Source organism: Podarcis cretensis (genome assembly GCF_951804945.1).
Source record: "Podarcis cretensis genome assembly, chromosome: 10".
NCBI lineage: Eukaryota > Metazoa > Chordata > Lepidosauria > Squamata > Lacertidae > Podarcis > Podarcis cretensis.
The window spans coordinates 71,992,685-72,012,218 of record NC_137179.1 but is presented as its reverse complement, the minus strand read 5'-3'; the positions used below and the strand labels follow the sequence as shown (position 1 = coordinate 72,012,218).

Below are 19,534 nucleotides of genomic sequence, written 5' to 3'. Positions count from 1 at the left end.
ATAAATTGCCTCCGACTAAGGTAGTTTGCTTTATAAAGTGCCAAACAGATTATTGTGGTTGGTGCACACCCTCACTAGAAAACATACCGGTTTTTGTTTATCTAAGTGCAAGAATTTACTCCTTTCCTATTTTTGTGGTAATGCTTCCTTGCTACTATAACACAGATATCTAAAGTTACCAAACCATCTTCTTTGCCTTTTAAGAGGAAGGAATGTAATCAGAAATTTAAATAAGCACAACCACCTCATTTTATTTCACAGTTACTTTTATTTGAGCATTGAAAGAGTACTTCATACATCTGCAGAAAACAAGAAGGCACAGATAGTAAATGTTAAGAACTGATTGGTAGCTTTATCTCCCATACTTTATACAAACTACTTGGCAGCCTCCAAACATTTCAAAATACTGCCTTAAATGTTTGGAAACTAACTGCATTAAGGTAATAGGATTGTACTGATGATGATCTATGTCTAATTTACTACTTGTGATTATTTAAAATATAGATTTTTTTTTTGCAACACAAATATATGGGGAAATCTGCTTTATAGTTTTTAAATAAAAAATACTTAAGAGGGTACAATTTGCCAACCCCTTACTGTACAACACCATTCATTTCATTAAGTGTTGTGTGACACTGGGGAATGTTTGTCAACAACACTGTGTGATCTGTTATGCCCTAGTAATGACATTGTAGGGAGTTCTGACTCTGAACATAAGAGTAGGCCCTGAATTATAACTTCTCAAGGTTCCGCCTCTTTAGACTTCAATTGGCTTCACAATCGGCTTCCTTATATGCCTCATATTTGCACTAGGCTCGCCTGGTTTGAAAGGAGCCAGTGCGCCATAGGGCCGTGGCAGAGGGAGAACATTTTCATCATCTGGGATGTAGGCATTGGGACGTTGCTCGGCTGTGGTGAATACAGAAGTTGGTAAGGAATATTGTTCCTCTTCTGTAGCACGCTGTAAAAACAGAATTTTTAACTGGTTAAATGCAGGTTATTAATTAAAACAGCTGTTATGAGTGCTATATGTTTCAAATGAACCAGGACATTAGTGTGTACCAGGGATAAGCAAACCTGTCATTTTTCGGTTTCTCATTTTTCCCATCTGAAGTTCAGTTCTCCACAATTCCACATCATTTTTTGTTGTTTCTTAATCAAGGTCCTTATGCAAATTAATCAGCATTTAAGTGAAACCCCCCCCCCAACATACACATTTTACCAAGCTATTTCCCCTAATGTATTTTCATACACATTACTTGGCTGAATTGCAAAATTTGGAGAAGTGTTAATTTTGGGAGGATTTCTGTGTTTTGGTTCACATGGAATAAAATTTTGCACTTTAGTGTGCTTCAGTAGTAGAATTATTGTAGACAAGAGCACAGACAGGTAAGATATCAAGGATATCAAGCAGGTTGTACTATTGTGCATTTTTTCATTGTTTTGGCTGCTGAATTGAATGGGGAGGGGAAAGCTTAGCCCTTTGCCACTGCATTGTTTTCTCCAACCTAATTTGTCACCTTCCTCTAAGCTACTGTTAGTACTGCCGAGGAAAAAGATTGTCCGTATAGTACCTGTCCTTATCACAAATCTTCTACATTATGTCTAGCTTGGCCCCAAGCTTCAGTAAAGGAGCCTGTCTAGTGCCACGGCTCTGATATCTGGGTTGAGCAATGATAATAATATGAATAAGTTAAGTTCTACAGCTGCCTTCCATGACTGTCCTAGCAGAGACTGATGGGAGTAGAAATTCTAAAATCTAGATGCCACCAGATTACAAGAGCCTGTTCTTCTGAGACAATATATCTGGCTGTAGTCTCACTCCACAACTTATACTTTGAGTTCCCAGCTTCGACAGCACTTGAGCTCTCTCCCCGCTATTCTCTTATTACTGAGATGCTATAACCAGAGCATTTTTTCAGCCTGAACGCTCCAGAACTTAGGGTCTGCTGGAACGCTCTGGAGAGATGCCAGAACTATCTGTGTCCATCATCATCCTGGTATTGTGGGTAGAAAGCACGTTTTCTGGGTGGAGGAACTGGGATGGATTGGGAGTTGGCGTGTTGCGTGTTTTCGGCGCTTTGCTTCTCTTTCGAAAGAAGCTCATTAAGGGAGGCAACTTGCCGCGTGTTTTTGGAAGCTCCCTAGAAAAAGTTAAACAACTTTTGTGTCCTCCTGAAGGAAGCTCAACAACTTAGGGTTGTCAGTCAAAAAAAGTTGGGAGTTTCTGCACCTCTTGCACTGTCTAGAACAAGTACTTTAAATGATAAACCTGAGCTGTAGCAGCATCAAACGATCTCTTAGGTACCTTGCCTAAAGTGGGATACCCTTGGGCATACCCGCTCTGAAGAGCTGCTTAAGGATCTGAAGGGCTACAAGATGCAGCCAAGTAGAGATTCTGTCAGAATGGTGCTACCAATGCAACATAGGCCTTTCTGACTACCACCTAGAAGTCCATGTCAAAGAGTTACCGAAACCTCTTCTTAAATCCACATTGGAGAAAACACAAAATGAGCTTGCAAAGAGCAGTATCCCGGCAGAAACTCACTTTTGCTTTGGCTTCCATTGCTGCTTTATAGACTTCTTCATCACGCAACACCTTTAACCACTCAGTCTCTACATCCTTAGGAAGTGGGAGACCTTTTTCCAACCTGGAGGTGATGGTCATTAAAAACTGTTCTTTGTCTCTCATTTCTTGCTGCAGCTTAATGGCATGTGCTTGTTTCATAGACAGCTCTGCAATAAGAGCCATCATTTTTTGGGTTGTACTTTTTATTTTCTCTTGTAGTCCATTCATCTGAAATGAGCAGCAAAAGCACAATGATATACCCAGTTCCCCAAACCAGCCAGGAAGCTCTGCTGCTGTCTCATCTGAAGCACCTGAAAATGATCCATCTTGAGAGCATGTCAGACAGCAGCAGGATCCAAAGGTCCCCAGCTACTCTAACATGTCCCCAGGAAGGCCAACAAGCTGAATCAGCCCTCGAGTCGCATACTTTATTTCCCCTCCTATAAAAACATTTAAAACAACAATGGCTGACCAGGGAAGGGGCCTGGAAAGTCTGTCACTCCAACTTTCTGTCCTGGCAAAAAAAGAAAAAGAAAAAAAGCCACTCCACGTTTTCCCCTTCTGTGTACGTAAAAATTGCTTCGTTAATCCTTCTGTGTGCTTAGGCACAATCTGGTAAAAAATAATATCAGGCCACACTTCTCTCTAGAGAAATAATTTTATACTAGGACTCCTTTACAACTCAAGGTATTTACGCAAATCTAGCTGCATCAGAATGTGGACAAGGATGTGGATTTGAATTCTGTTCATATTACAACTGGATGCGAGTTAATGTTGCAATTTCAATCTCTATTGAAATCAATATATGCAGCTCACAATTCTGTGTTCATAGAATTTCTTAGGAATAAGATAGAAGTCATTGGAGGTTAAATCACCTGGATTTTGGAATAAGAAAATGTAACCACTCCCATTTAAACAACCAACAGACATGTTGAAGGCTGTTGAAATGTGTGGATATCTGTATCTGAACTGGATAGTGGATGACTTTACCTTTTTTGCCAGTATTAATGTGTCCTCCTTGCCGTTTTCAGCCTTGGCATGTATTTTGTCTGTTAGCCGGGCAACTTGCTCAAAGATAAAGTCCTTCTCAAGCAATTTCTCTTCTTTTTGTGTCAACTTTATTTCTAACTATAGTGCAAACAGATTCATCAATGTATACAATTAATCATCAGGGACAAAGTCTACAAAAATCCATTTTATAAAGTTGATTATGCATTATATATTCTAAAATAAAAGAGTGTTTCAGGGTTGGTTGGCAGTGGTTCAGGAGAATTTCATGGGTTTGAATTATCTGAATTAAATATGCTCTTCTGACTGTAAACTCCCTGTGATACTTGGATGAAAGGTGGTATATAAATTTAATAAAATAAATCAAATAACCAGTTATTGTGAAGGACATCCCATTGAAACAACATCCTCGAGCAAGTTCTTGCCTCTACCCTCCACAATATGTAGTATGACTTATTCCATGTCACTTGGCATAAGTGATGCTGCACATTTCTCCATTGGTGTTCAACATCACTGTGTGGTAGGGTGGGATAAAGGACTTGTGGGAATTTCAGGACATAGAACAAAGTGTTTTTACATAGAGCGCACTGGGGAGATGGCAACATTAGGATGCTGTTTTTAGCAGAAACCTGTTTTTCACATTGTCTGGTTCTGCTCAAAGATGTCCCTTCTCAATCAACTTCAAGTTAACAGTGAAACATGGTCACTTGTCCGCAATAGTCTCATGGACATACAAATGATGTGATTACCTCATCTATTTTTTGGTACAACTCTTCTAGAGTGAGGTCCTTCCCTGGTAGTGCTCTTGTTCTGTTTTGTCCACTGGGGTCTATAAACAGTTTTTCCAGGCTTTTAATCTTGTCCTTGCATTGTGAAAACTGAGAGAGAAAGAGAGAAGAGTGACAAATAGGTTTGGTAACTCCCATAATTGTTATCTATCATCTATCTATCTATCTATCTATCTATCTATCTATCTATCTATCTATCTCTATTCCAGGGAAACCAAACTCAGCACTGTTACACTTCCATTTCCACACACACACAAAAGCCCCTATTCTGTGGAATAGAAACATCTGCTGATCTGAAATGGACAATCAGCAGGTGATTCACTCTGTGGAGTTCTTTTTTTCCCCTCTTACAAAGCTGAACCATCCAGTCCTTCCTGTTCTCAGAAGTCAAGTTGCATCACAGGAAAAAGGAAGGTTTTGGTTTCTTTAATACACTAAAAGAACTTTTAAAAGGGGTGGGGGCACTTTGATGCACAAAAACAAGGTAAAGCTGCCCCCCCCTCCAATTACACATTCTCGAACACATAATTTAACATATTATATCTTGGGTTACATTGTGAAATTTCTGGAAACTGAGAAATGCTGGTTAATCAACACTAGAACATCAGCATGTGTGCTCTGAAATGAAAATATTTTTTAAAACAAAACCACCACCGTACCTCATAAATAACAGGATGCAGGGAGTGTTCCCTTGAGCAGTCATGTAGGCAGCTCAGCACTATACAAAATGTACCCCTTTCTTTATACAATCTACCATGAGCCATTGCTGTCCAAGTAGGGATGAGGGATGGACAAATCCCACCATTTTGGTTTCTCTCGGTTTTTCCACTCTTAAATTCAGTTCTCCACATTCCCACATCAGTTAGCAATTTATTTTTTAAAGCCCAGCATTTTAATGCAAATTTATCTTAAAAGGCACATTTTTGCAAAGCAATTTCCCCTGATATAATGCATTTTTGTAGGTTACTTTCACTACTGTATAGAGTTTTATGCACCATTACTTTGCATTGCAAAATTCAGAGAAATGTGAATTTCAAATGATGGCTGTGATTTGGTTTGTGTATTATTTTGTAAAGTGTGAATTTAGAATTTAGGTGCTCCCCCTTCTGGTGGTTCCTTGCTGCAGTGCTGGCTAATTTTACACTAGCCTTGGTCTATGTGTGGACAAGCTATTGAGTGTATATTCATGACAGCACCACTCTGAGGATGTAAGGCAGGATTCTGCAGAGCCCACAACACCCCTTGGCATGACACTTATACAGGCCTCCTGCCATTTTGTAATAGGAGAACTTTCCGTGATAGTCTTCAGCAAGTCTTCTCCGAACGATTTATGTTGGTCACTTGTTTGCTCTCTTAAATGTCCAGAGAAGTAGCATGAAATGTGCTAGTTGCTTGTTTTGTCCCTTTGTCTATTATTAAATGCTAGTCGCAAGCCTGGGCTTGGTTGCGGTGCTGTATATGAAGTAATCGTCTTTATACTAAAGACTCAAAAAGACTCCTCCCTACTGTGGTTGATGAGAGCGGAAACTCACCAGTTCCACAACAAGTTATAGCACAGTACAGGAAAACCACAATGCATTGTGCAAAGGCTTTATCAAAATGCCATCTAACCCTGAAGATGTTTTTCACTATCCGTAGCGACCATATTGTTGTACTGACTTTGAAAACACATACTGTGTATCTTTCAGCAGGAAGTCCCACTGTGTTCAGTGTGACTGACCTAAGTTGTGTTTAAAGTTATGGCCTTGCTCTGTAACCATACTTACAAAGGTAGCTAGAAACTGCAACCAAATACTTAGCTTTTGAATCAACATATGAATTTCAGCCATTCACCCCTCTTGCCAACAACACAGCCTCTCCTGACTCTGAGGCATGTGAGATATTTGTCTCCAGTCTACCCTGCCTTCTCAGCTGTGCTGCTGATTGCCTTATCAAATTTCTAGCCCACCTTTTCTCCTAAAAGAAACAAACAATGGACGAGCAAAATAATAAGACAAATTTGGTCCTTTACCCGCCTGCCTCCCAGAGCTTCCTGAAATATGCAGCTGGTCCGGATCCTGCTAGTTCTGCTGCCCTCGCAGAAGCTGCCTTGATTCCATGACAGGAATGAACGTCCCCAACAGAGCAACTATCCTGCCATTTACCCTGCCTAGCTCATGCAAATCTGTTCATCTGGGTATCCAAATTGTTGAGTGCGATTCTTCCCCCTCCAACCAGCCTAATTTTTTCAGTCATTTTTCTGGCTGTCCAAATTGTTTATGCATTCCTCGGGGGATGTGGAGAAACTAATTTCTCAAAATGAGTGGAGCCCAGAGCTGTAACTCAGTGTTATTCTACTGTGAACAGAATGAACAGAAACTGTTATGATGGCGGGGGATGCTGTTTGCTCTTAAAATCAAAAGTTAAGTTATCTCAGGAAGAAAGGACATAATACCCCTAAGAGCAAAGGAACCTCCCTCACATTATCTCCTGTCACTTTATGACAACTGTGCACCCCCACTTATTATCTGAGACTTATAACCACAGGTGAGTGTCTTTGGATAGTAGCTGTTAGCACCTGCTCAGCACATAGCAGGGGCTTCCGTAGTCATCTTAAAATATTGTATATTGCTATTTCCAGCACTGAAATTAATAAGCCTAGACATAAAGGGAAGGATGTTCCGGTTCTTGCAATGAAAGGGTGGCTAACAGTTGACCCATCGACCTGCTTCTTAAAGCAAGGAAGGGGAGCAAGGGTGGTCTGGTAGTGGTGGGAGATCTCAACAAGTCCTTCCTTGCTATGGCACCACCAAAGCCCCAAGAGGTGCTTCATCCACTCCTATTTGCCTTGGTCTCTTCCTTTCCTGGGACACTGTATATGCCCATGAGTCCATAGGGGTAGCCATTTTACCCCCTGGAATAAATGGAAGCAGCCGCACATCATCATGGAACATCTTTTCCCCATAGCAGACTTGGGGCTTTAATTTGTATAACAGCAGCAGGCCAGCAGTGCAGCAGGAGGTCCATTGCTAGATAAAGACTCTCCTCCCTGCAAGAGAGGGGAGTGGTTGTGGCTGGGAGCCGGACTCCGCCTCAAGCAGGGGGGCGTTTGCCCCCTGCTTCCCACTCACCTGGCTGGCGCCCTCGCCCTCGGCCAGGCACCCAACCAGGTGCCTTCAAGGGGGCGTGTACAGTAGCCTGAATTGCTGTGGCGCCAGCCTCCAGCCCTCTCTTTTTGTCGTCCCGTCACGAGTCACCCACCCTCCACTCCCTTAGAGCAGGGTTTCCAGTTTTCTTTTGGCCTTGCTATGGACCTTAGGTTGGTCACCCTGGTTGTCCAGGGGGCCTGGTAGGAGTTTTTCCATTTGGCATTAGGCTTTTTGGTTTTTTCGCCTACCTCGTAGCAATCGTCACAACTTTCATGGTATTGGTGGGTAGGTTAGGCATTGGAATAATGTGTTGTGGTGTCGAAGGGCTAGGTGTGGGCATCGCCTGCACCTTCAATTTTTGGGTATTCCGTTAAAGGAATCTGGCGGTCATGTATTCTGTCCGATGCCTGCTTGGCGGGAGGCCATGGCACGACCCTCGGTGACACTAGGAGGTGAGCCTATAGTTGGATCAGCATCAACAGGCTCCACCTCCTGGTGAATAAACCCCCTTTGTTTTTTAGACTCACCCCTCTCCAAGTGGGTGGAGTCAGCTGACGTAATCCAATGCCTAAGCCAATACCTTTTCACTTGCTGTAATCAATAAAGTTGTGGCCTTTTCTTGCCCATTAACCTTATATCACGTGTCCTTGTGTTTCATTCCACTGCGCGGGGTTCGGGTCCTCGAACCACAACCCCATTCTACACACTGGCATAGCTGTCACCATGTGCCATCACTTGCAGGTGTACTAAATTGTATTGCCAGCTGCCTGGTCCTGTCTCCCAGCTTACCGCTTGAGCATCCTAAGACCTTATTTTGTAGGCCCAGAAGCCTCCTGCATCAGGTCTAATGCGATTTAGGAGTATTGTAAAATGGAAAGTTCTCTACTACAGGCCAACTACAGTTGCCTGCAGTGACCTCACATTTCCATAGTCCTGGCTTTCTTTCCTCTCTCCTTAAAATAAGAAATCCGGTTATGGAAGGGTAATATTTCTTATCGCACCTACCTGAATCTGCAGGACGACCAGATCTGCATCCAGACCTCTTTTCAGAGGCAGCGTTCTCAGGGACAACTCAATCTGCCTCTTTTTCTCCGTGAGCTTCAGCTTCAGAAAGCGGATCTTTTCATCCATCACATTAATCTCAGTATCACCATTTCGACTCATCATTTCCTGAATATTTATTTTTTCGTAAAAAATGCACACTTCTTCTTCACGCTCTATGAGCAGAACTCCACTACAAGGAACCCAAAGTGAAGACTTAATAGGCAGGTTGTAAAGAACATAATTTATTCACCTGGTACATCCAGGAAGCATGGTGTTTGTTACAGATTGGGGGGGGGGACACCCCTAAACCCTAGAAGTTAATAAATGGTAGGATTTTGATTATTTCGAGTATTGAAGAGCAGATTGCAGGCCAGGGGGGAAATATAGGCTAATTTTCCTTTCCAAGCCTAGGATAGAGGCATTAACATGACAAAAGGGGTTGGTGGCCCATCTAAGAGGAATCTTGGGCCTGGGCAGACAGAAGGTTGCCAGGGTAACGGTGTGAGGTGACAGGAAAAGAGTGTCTTCTTGAGCAAGTTGTGCTGGGAAGAAGATGGGAGAGAGAAAAGGACTGAGGCCTAAACTAGGTTAGTGATAAGAAGGAAGAGGAAGGAGGATACTAATTTTAGCTTATTATTTTTGAGGATCTGTCTTGGTTTGGAGCTCCATAATGACTGCCTCAGTGGTTTTAGCAATACAGTGGTACCTTGGGTTACAGATGCTTCAGGTTACGTACACTTCAGGTTACAGGCTAACCCAGAAATATTACCTCAGGTTAAGAACTTTGCTTCAGGATGAGAACAGAAATTGTGCTCTGGCGGCGCGGCGGCAGCAGGAGGCCCCATTAGCTAAAGTGGTACCTCAGGTTAAGAACCGTTTCAGGTTAAGAATGGACCTCCAGAACAAATTAAGTTCTTAGCCCGAGGTACCACTGTATAGTCAAAGGACAATTCAAAATTTTAGTCTTACAAGCAAAATATAACCGCCATGTAAGATGACAAACTAATTAGGAACAGAGGACTGAGAAATGAACAAATTACACTTGCAGCAACCTGCAAGTTGTTAAGTATAACTGTTTAATTGTACATTGAAATGGAAAATAGCTCTGTATGTGTATTAAAGGTAAAGGTACCCCTGCCCGTACGGGCCAGTCTTGACAGACTCTGGGGTTGTGCGCCCATCTCACTTAAGAGGCCAGGGGCCAGCGCTGTCCGGAGACACTTCCGGGTCACGTGGCCAGCGTGACATCGCTGCTCTGGCAAGCCAGAGCCGCACACGGAAACGCCGTTTACCTTCCCGCTGGTAAGCGGTCCCTATTTATCTACTTGCACCCGGAGGTGCTTTCGAACTGCTAGGTTGGCAGGCGCTGGGACCGAGCAGCGGGAGCGCACCCCGCCGCAGGGATTCGAACCGCCGACCTTTCGATCGGCAAGCCCTAGGCGCTGAGGCTTTAACCCACAGCGCCACCTGCGTCCCTTCCCTGTATGTGTATTACTCAAGGTTTAACATTGGAAAATTCCACTGATGCCAAGTAAGCTCTCTGAGTGCCTAACAAGTTAATTATTAGCTGTTGATGTATCTCTGCAGCTCTGTCATGTTTTTAACTTAGATCACATGAGAAGGGTAAAGGTAAAGGTACCCCTGCCCTTGCGGGCCAGTCGTGTCCGACTCTAGGGTTGCGCGCCCATCTCGCTTAAGAGGCCGGGGGCCAGCGCTGTCCGCAGACACTTCCGGGTCACGTGGCCTGCGTGACAAAGCTGCTCTGGCGAGCCAGCACCAGCGCAGCACACGGAACGCCGTTTACCTTCCCGCTAGAAAGCGGTCCCTATTTATCTACTTGCACTTAGGGGTGCTTTCGAACTGCTAGGTGGGCAGGAGCTGGGACCGAGCAACGGGAGCACACCCCGCCACGGGGATTCGAACCGCCGACCTGACGATCGGCAAGTCCTAGGCGCTGAGGATCTACCCACAGCGCCACCCGCGTTCCTTGAATGAGAAGGGTATTCAGTTGCAAATCTCTATTTTGTTGAAAGAAAGAAGGATGTGTGCTAATTATTCTCTTTCTAAGATAATACAGCCTCGGGCTGGAATGCAGGCTGTGGGAGAGACAGAGCTGCTTTCAGCTCTAATTTAGCATAGTTATATATTTCTAAGATGCTGTACCTGTGCTTGGACAAGCACATATTATGCAACTATTTGGATGTAGTATTATTGTTTTGAGTGTTTGTTTTAGAACAAGTTCTGTTAGTAAAGCTTCTGAACCATATTTTTGGAGTGGACAATTTTTATTTCAAGAGTCAGTTTTTAATTATCTGTTTGCTTCCATATCCACAATATTAATGACCACAAAAGAAGTTATCATTCAAATGAAATACTAGCAAACCTACAAAGTGTTTGACATTTGCTGTGCTCCCTACCTCTCATTTCGAAGCTGGACGGCCTTTTCATATTTCTTCCGCAACTGAACCATTTCATCCTCGATACGAGTCAGCAAGTTGGTGAGTCTTTCAACATTCATCAGCTGCTGCTCTCGTTTTTCTTTCATCTCCACAAGTGTTTGATGAACTTTGCAAACATCACACTGGATGCTGTCTTTGACCGAAATGTTACTTGCATGTTTCATTTGGTATTTTTGCAATTTTCTGAATGGAAGGAAAATAAATGAAGATAAAAAGGAGAATGAAACAGAATTACATTTTTAGATGACCTTAGACAGCACAATCACTCCTGATTTCTTGAGGATTACTTATGTACCATATGTGAAAGACTGAAGAACATTACATTAAAATTAAGCATTATTATTATTTTTAGTAGTATTTCTCTGAAATTTCTACAAACTCATCTTACCTACCAATAGATGATTGGGAAATGAAATAAAACATGTAGAAATAAAATAAACATGTATAATGAATAATAGCTAATCTGAGAGAAGTTGAATTGTATTTATTGTGTTTATTTATGGGTTATTCATCAAAGGCCTACATGCAGCATAAAAAACATGAGGTTGAATCCAGACTTAGGCAACTCCCAGACTGGCTGGCTTAGGCAGGAATAATAATAATAACAATAACAATAACAATAATAATAATAATAATAATAACAATAATAATAATAATAACAACAACAACAATAATAATAACAATAATAATAATAATTTTTATTTATACCCCAGCCAAGGCCAGGCTCAGGGCGGCTAACAAGCAATAATAAAAACAAGTTGAATGAATACAACTTAAAAACAAGATTAAAATACAACATTAAAATATTGAAACATTAAAATGCAGCCTCATCACAGGAGGAGAAAGGAAAAAGAAAGAGGGGGAGGGAATCAAATTGGCTCCAAGCCAAAGGCCAGGCGGAACAACTCTGTCTTACAGGCCCTGCGGAAAGAAATCAGATCCTGCAGGGCCCTGGTCTCATGAGGCAGAGCGTTCCACCAAGCCGGAGCCACAGTTGAAAAGGCCCTGGCTCTGGTTGAGGCTAATCTAACTTCCTTAGGGCCCGGGACCTTCTAGGGTGTTGCTATTTATGGACCTTAAGGTCCTCCATGGGGCATACCAGGAGAGGCGGTCCCGTAGGTACGAGGAAGGCACAAAGCTCACACCCGCAATGCCAGGGCATCACGACATTGCCACCCCCAATGACCTTCACAAGCTGGCGCCTCTGGCCCTAATTGTTTCCTACGAAAAAATTCACCGCTTGCCATTTGAATGTGTATGGTTTGTGCCTACAGCACTTAATCCAGAAATTGACACATGCACCTAAGTTTGCTTCTGTATGACATCAAAAATGAAATAAGGTAACAAATATAAAAATAGAAATGATAATTTACCACGTAGTGAGGAAATAAAAGCCAGTTCTAGAGCACAACAAGGATGATTGTCCTTCAGATAAATGATTAAGTGGGTGCTCACCTCTCTTTAATCACAGCATTGGTCCTTAAGATTTCCTTTTCATTATCTAGCATTTTGACTCTCTCTTTAATTTCATTTGTTTTTTGGCGAGCACAATGCAAAAGGTTTACCAGTTTGTTTCTCTCATGTCGCACAATGTCATACATTTTAGCAAATTCTTTCATTCTGCAAACCAAAAATATTACAGGGAAAGATGTTACTTGTTTTAATGCATTAACTATCTCCTGCTATAGAAGGCGCTTCATCAAATCCTTTGCCAAAATTTCCTTACTGTCTCTGAATTGCTTTTTGCTTTTTCATATGTTCCCTTACTTCAAAGTCTTTTGTTTTTATATCTGCTTTAACATTATGCAGCCGTACCTGCAACAGAAATAGTAGTGAACAGACTGGTAATTGGAAACGTTGCAAAGGCATTTCTGAAAAAACACTTAGACAAAGACTACTCATAAGCATGCCATTTCTTCAAAAAGGTATTTCCAACCCACAAAGTGTAAACCCCACTAATAAATAACACCCATTCAAACCAGCAACATCTTGGTAGGAGCAGGCACTGGAAGAAAAATCAACTTACCCAGCTTCACAACGCAGTCCTAATTCTTGTGACTTCCCATAGGATGGGGATGCAGAAGGGGAAGAAGAATAATTGTATCACAGGTAAATATAGCCTTGCCAGAGGTTTGGATTTGAAACTGTGTTTTAAGACCCCAAGGTGGTTGTCACCTATGGAAGCTAAGGCTCTGAAAAGACTCAATATGGAGGCCAAATGGCCGAAATATTGGGAGATACTAGAACAAAATGGAGACACATGGAGATTGCAGAGTTTTGAGAAACTAAAAGATAAAGTGCGAGATTGGCTACACTATTACCAAATTAGAGAGGTTTTTAATATGGATAAAAAAATAGGTTTCCAGGTGGAAAAATCGAAATTAGAAACGGAATTGTTAGAACCTAAAACCAAGGTACTGTCAAGAATGTATAACTTGCTGTTAAAGTGGAATACTCAGGATGAAACGGTCAAATCAGCTATGATTAAGTGGGCACAAGACATTGGTTATAACATTATGTTTGCTGACTGGGAACGGTTATGGACCACTGGTGTGAAATTCACGGCATGTAATGCCTTGAAAGAAAATATTATGAAAATGATTTATAGGTGGTACATGACACCAGTCAAGCTTGCAAAGATATACCATTTGCCTGACAATAAGTGTTGGAAATGTAAGGAAACTGAGGGAACATTCTTTCACCTCTGGTGGACGTGCCCAAAGGTTAAGGCTTTCTGGGAAATGATCTATAATGAACTGAAAAAGGTATTTAAGTATACCTTTCTTAAGAAACCAGAGGCCTTTCTCTTGGGCATTGTCGGCCAGATGGTGTTAAAGAAGGATAGAACTTTCTTTATGTATGCAACAACAGCAGCAAGAATACTCATCGCAAAGTACTGGAAGACACAAGATTTGCCCACCCTGGAAGAATGGCAGATGCAATTGATAGACTACATGGAACTGGCAGAAATGACTGGCAGAATCCGAGACACGGGAGAAGAACAAACGGAAGAGGATTGGAAGAAATTTAAAGACTATCTGCAAAAACATTGCAAACTATTTGAATGTTAAAGTGATGCAGGATATAAAGTTAGTGTGGCATTAGTGACATAGTTGAAAGGAATATGTAAAGATGTTTTTTGAGTAAGAACTAAAAGAAATATAGCAAAATTAATCAATGTTAAAATGATGGGGATTGGAAGATAAGTGGTTAGTAGCGGTAATGGTTAATTTAAAAGAAAATAAGCAATATTAAAATTAGTTAAAATAGAGGAAGGATTTGCTGAAAATAAATTAGAAATTGGAATACAGAAAGGGGAGGTGTGAGGAAGTCGGGAAAGTAAGCAACAAGAAATTAAGATTTGAATTTATATAATTTTCTTTGTTTTTTTATGTTTTATATTGTTTTTTGTCTGTAATTGTGTTGTTTTGTTTTGTCATGATAAAATTTGTGGAAACCTTAATAAAAATTCTTTTAAAATGAAAGTGTGTTTTGTGCCATTTTCTAATTCTTCAAGTATTGACGCTAGAAGCGGCAAATAAAAGCTGACGACCACAGGCCCCTAGCAATTCCAGGCAAGTACTAATATTGGATGTATCAAACTAGTCATCTGTTGGATTCCTCTTACCTGGGATTTTAAAAAATCCTTTGATTTTTGCTCCCTCTCATCAGCCTTGATCTGAGTCAAACGTATCAAATTGTCTGCTTCCTCTCGGTAGTGTTCCTGGGCCTTAAATAGTTGGTCTTCTTCAGCAATACACTGCTCAAGCATTCGTACTTCAGCATCTGTTGATGTTTTCTAGGTTGAAAACACCAAAGGCCATTTTAATGTTATGGGGGATGGGGACATCGGGTGTGGGGCAGGTCTAGGAGCCAACTCCTAGGGGCCGGGGTCCTTTTGCCCCCCCAATAAAATATTTGAGGGGGCTGCCCCCCCATGTTGATGGGCATTGCCATTGAAGTGATGTGCATGTGCTGTTTTGTGATCAATTATGTGGGACGGCGCTTATTTAGGCCCCCCAAGATTTTATTCAAGTTGGCTCCCCTGGGGGCTGGTAAGCACTTGGATAAAATTGGCTGAGCTAGTGCCATGGCGCTGTCAGGCAAGGAATGGCCAGAGTGAGGAATTGAGTCTTTGTTGTCAAAAGTACACTTACAGGTTAGGAAAAGGCAACCCTCGACCAGCCTGACCTCTCTCTCACTCCTCCTACACTGATCCCTTATTACAAGTCCGCCTCCAACCCTACCCCCTCCTCCTAGTGCCCATGCCTCAGGATCCAGCCACAACTCCTCAGCGTCCAGCCAGTTCCGACAGCTGGTGCAGCTGACGGGCGCTGAGAGGAAGCACCTTTGAAGTCCAATGCATGCTTTCATCACAAACTGGAAAATAGTAAAACAGGTATCTATCTAGACAGTAGGCACCACTTGAGCAATTAATATTGGAAGGATCAGAATCCGTAAATGAGCCTCCCTGATCTGAAATTCTATCCAATACAGTGGATGCTCGGGTTGCGAATGTGATCCGTGTGGGATGCACGTTTGTAACCCACAGCATTCGCAACCTGCAGCGGTGTGTCTGCGCATGGGCGGTTGCGATTTGGCACTTCTGCACATGCACAAAACGTGATTTAGTGCTTCTGTGCATGCACAACCGCCAAAACCCAGAAGTAACCTATTCTGGTACTTCTGCGTTTCGGCGGTCCGCAACCTGAAAAAACTCAACATGAAGTGCCTGTAACCTGAGGTATGACTGTACACCACACTGAATCTTACCTTTGCAATTATAATAATAATAATAATAATTTATTATTTGTACCCCGCCCATCTGGCTGGGTTTCCCCAGCCACTCTGGGCGGCTTCCATAAAAACCAAAAATACACTAAAATATCACAGATTAAAAACTTCCCTGAACAGGGCTGCCTTAAGATGTCTTCTGAATGTCAGATAGTTATTTATCGCTTTGACATCTGATGGGAGGGCGTTCCACAGGGCAGGCGCCACTACCAAGAAGGCCCTCTGCCTAATAACCAGTAAACAACCTTTTTTTTTACAAAGAAATGACGCACGGAGAGAGGTTTTCAAATCTAGGACTCAACACCAAAAAGCAAGAACTACCCCTGCCCTATTTGCTATTGTAAGCAGCTATGCCAATTGTAAGCTGCCCCCTTGTACTCCTAAACAGCAATCCTGCCAGTTCTGATAAACTTCGTTTTACTCCTATACCCATTCTGGCTAGCATCCTCCTCTAAAGAGTGTAACGAAACCCTGGCAGTCTGTGTTCTCTTCAAATCTCCTTAGAGAGGGTAAAGAAATTGCACCGGTCATAGATGTCAATGGAGAAAGCTGCCACTATTCCACCAGCTCAGTGAGGAGATGTTTGGAAATTACATAAGCATAAAATTTACAAACTCCATGTTTATTAATGGTGCAGTGCTCCTGTTACTCTAGATTTCATTTTTATAAGTTTTTTTTTTTTTTTTTTTTTTTTGCTACAGCATAGCATTGTAAAGCATTGTGCACTTGAAGGTAAAATGAACTGGATAAAAACTCATCCAAACTCGGGAATACACAAATTTAAACTTCTGTACCCACAACACTCCACAGGCTGGAAGCAGAGTGGGTGAATGGCTAAAACTGTAGAATTGTTGAAGGTTGCTTGACTAGATTCCTTATGCATGTATGAAGATTTAACTGAATAAAAGGGTTCCCCCCTTTCATTTCAATAGTTTTCCTCTATTATATCTTGTTTATCACAAAGATGCCAAAAAGCGATCACTGGATGCTTTCATACAGCCGAAAGAAGAAAAGAAGTCTGATACAATGCCTGAACTACAACTGTTTGTAACGGCATGGCACACACAATGACTACACATACAGTACAACATTCTTTTGATGATCACACATTTGGTGCAATGTGACCTCAGTATTAGAGCTTTTAAACCAGGGGTAGTCAACCTTTTTATACCTACCGCCCACTAATACATCTTTCTTGATGGCACTGGATTCAGCTTGTGTGGTAGAACCCCCTACCGCCCACCTAGAATCCAGAAACACCCACTAGTGGGTGATAGGGACCAGGTGGACAACTCCTGTTTTAAATGGACACAGAGTTTTGCAGGACTTGTATCTTAAATCTTGTAGAATGGAAAAGAACTAGAAAAACATAAAATATGGGTCATGGTAATAACATACCTCCTGGGCCAGATTTCTCTTAATCATTTCTACTTCCCTCTGGAGCTCCCTTCGTCTTTCTAGTAGTGTCCCATCATCTTTTGGAACAGCATCTAGCTAAAAAAGGGAAACCTGAGACAGTTAACTTATGCAAAAGAAGGAAATGGTGGTATTTTAGCATAGACAGTACTTAGCATCTTCCTTAAACATTAACTGAATTAAAGATTAAGATTTAGGAATGTAGGTACACATTCCAACTGCAGAACATGGTTTTTTTAAAAAGTTTGTTAAATGGCTTGCTAAAGGATGCTAGAAAAGCAACCATCACAGCAGTTGATGTAGGTATTACAGCTGCAACCTGGAATTCTGGAGGTCCGTTCTTAACCTGAAACTGTTATTCACCTGAGGTACCACTTTAGCTAATGGGGCCTCCTGTTGCTGTAGCACCATCACTGAACGATTTCTGTTCTCATCCTGAAGCAAAGTTCTTAACCCGAGGTACTATTTATGGGTTAGCGGAGTCTGTAACCTGAAGTGTCTGTAACCTGAAGTGTCTGTACCTGAAACGAGGTACCACTGTAGACATGTTAAACTCAGTGGGATTCCATGGGCTCTAAATATCAAGACACACAAGACAAGCACCAACTGATCTGTAATAACCACCTGATCCATAATAATCACAGTGCTGACATATGATATATAATGATAGGCTGCTATTGTAAGCAAACTTAGTCATGCAGATGTGTGTTGGCATAATTTGTACTGTGGTGGCTGAAATACCTTTTGATGTGGGTTCTAGGTGTCCTAAACATGCCACACCCTTTCTCTGGCTATTTCTGTATTGTGTGTCAGTTTTGGATTCTGCTGCCAGACTAGCATTTTCATGTTATGGTGATGCCAACTTATCAACTTGCAATATCACGGCATCATTGTATCCCATCACTTAAGGCATTTTTAAAAATATGACTGCCCTAATACGGATTTTTTGGAACTTGCTATCTGTGAATGCCCATCAGTTTGCATGCACAGAAATGTTTACAAATGGGCAATTTTCCTAACAACTTCAGACCATTAGACAGTTAAGCAAAGCTTTCCAGTATAATTTTAAAATGCCTGGCAGCTCCTGGGTTACTTTACATAACTGAGTGGAAGGCATGATAGAAGAAATATAGAGATCTTGTAAAAGCTACTATTTCAACACTCCTCCGTTATTCCATTTCCACTGATAATGTTGTGGTTGGTTCTTTTGGCTTAACTGCAGCAAGATCATATAGCCCAAAATGTTACTGACACACACAATACACTTTACCCCTGTTGCCCTGTCTGCCTTGGATTGACACGTTGCTGGGAAAAGGCACAACTGCACAGTAAGCAGTTTCACAAGGGAATCTGGCACGATGCTCTTGTGAAATAACTGGTTTGTAGGAAGTGCTTCTGTCACAACCTGTTTCCTGATTCTGTGAATGCTTATTCATACAATACTTCCCACAAAATTATAAGCAATTGGGTAGAACATTGCCATAGCACCAAAGGGATTGGTGTGGCGGGGTGGGGGTGGGGAAGCATTTTCATATGTTTTGTTAGAGTTCCTTTAAAAAAGAACAACCTAGTGACGCAGTTGTAACATTACTGTAAGAATTAATCAGCAAAGCCATCAGTTTTGTGTAGCTTCCTATATGTTACCCTCACAATAAGGCCTTGTTAGCATGGATAATTTCTTTAGCTTGGCATCTCTAAGGTTTTTAGGTTATTGATTGGCCCCTGTCACCAGGGAAATAGTAACTCTTTTCTCAATTATGTAGGCTTTTCTAACTATTAAACAGTAGATCTCAAGTTTCCTGGGACGTCCAGGTTCCCACCTCCCCAACATACTTATTGAGAAATCCGCTCCACTTCCCAGTGGGGAGGAGCTGCGGTGGACCATGTGGCCACCCACTCCCCACCAGGGGCGGGGGACTTGGTCCCACATTGCCTGGGGGATCCCGGCCATGTCAGAGCCCAGCCAGCCAATCCGCTGGCCCGGGGGCGTGGCCGGGAACCTTTAAACCGAGGAGCGAGCCGGAAGCTTCCTCTTTGGCTCGCATCCTCAATCACCCTCCCTCCCTCCCTATTTTGCAGGTTAGGCACTGGCCTTGCTATGGACCTCGGTTGGTCACCTTGGTTGTCCAAGGGGCCTGGTAGGAATTTTTCCACTGGCCATTTGGTTTTTGCCTACCTCATAGCAATCGTCACAACTCTGTTAGGGTTGTGGTTAGGCACTGTTTGACCTTGTGTGGGGGATGTGAGGTGTGGCCATCACCTGCCCCTCCATGCTTAAGGGTATTCTGTTAAAGGAATCCAGGGGTGTTGTTCTTGTCTGAAGCCTGC

The 19,534-nt window shown here is 42.2% G+C and overlaps 1 protein-coding gene across 1 annotated transcript in view; it reads right to left on the bottom strand.

Annotated features, from left to right (window-relative positions):
- Positions 1-248: 248 nt before the first annotated feature.
- Positions 249-19,534, bottom strand: part of CCDC146 (coiled-coil domain containing 146) — a 70,216-nt gene continuing 50,930 nt past the window's right edge. The window contains exons 10-19 of the mRNA XM_079993596.1: positions 17,189-17,284; positions 14,625-14,795; positions 12,723-12,811; positions 12,452-12,616; positions 10,955-11,179; positions 8,499-8,727; positions 4,327-4,455; positions 3,560-3,697; positions 2,549-2,797; positions 249-961 (exon numbers count right to left, since the gene is read on the bottom strand). Of these exons, the coding sequence (XP_079849722.1) occupies positions 758-961; positions 2,549-2,797; positions 3,560-3,697; positions 4,327-4,455; positions 8,499-8,727; positions 10,955-11,179; positions 12,452-12,616; positions 12,723-12,811; positions 14,625-14,795; positions 17,189-17,284 (1,695 nt within the window). The 3' untranslated portion in view covers positions 249-757. The remainder of the gene's footprint in view (positions 962-2,548; positions 2,798-3,559; positions 3,698-4,326; positions 4,456-8,498; positions 8,728-10,954; positions 11,180-12,451; positions 12,617-12,722; positions 12,812-14,624; positions 14,796-17,188; positions 17,285-19,534) is intronic.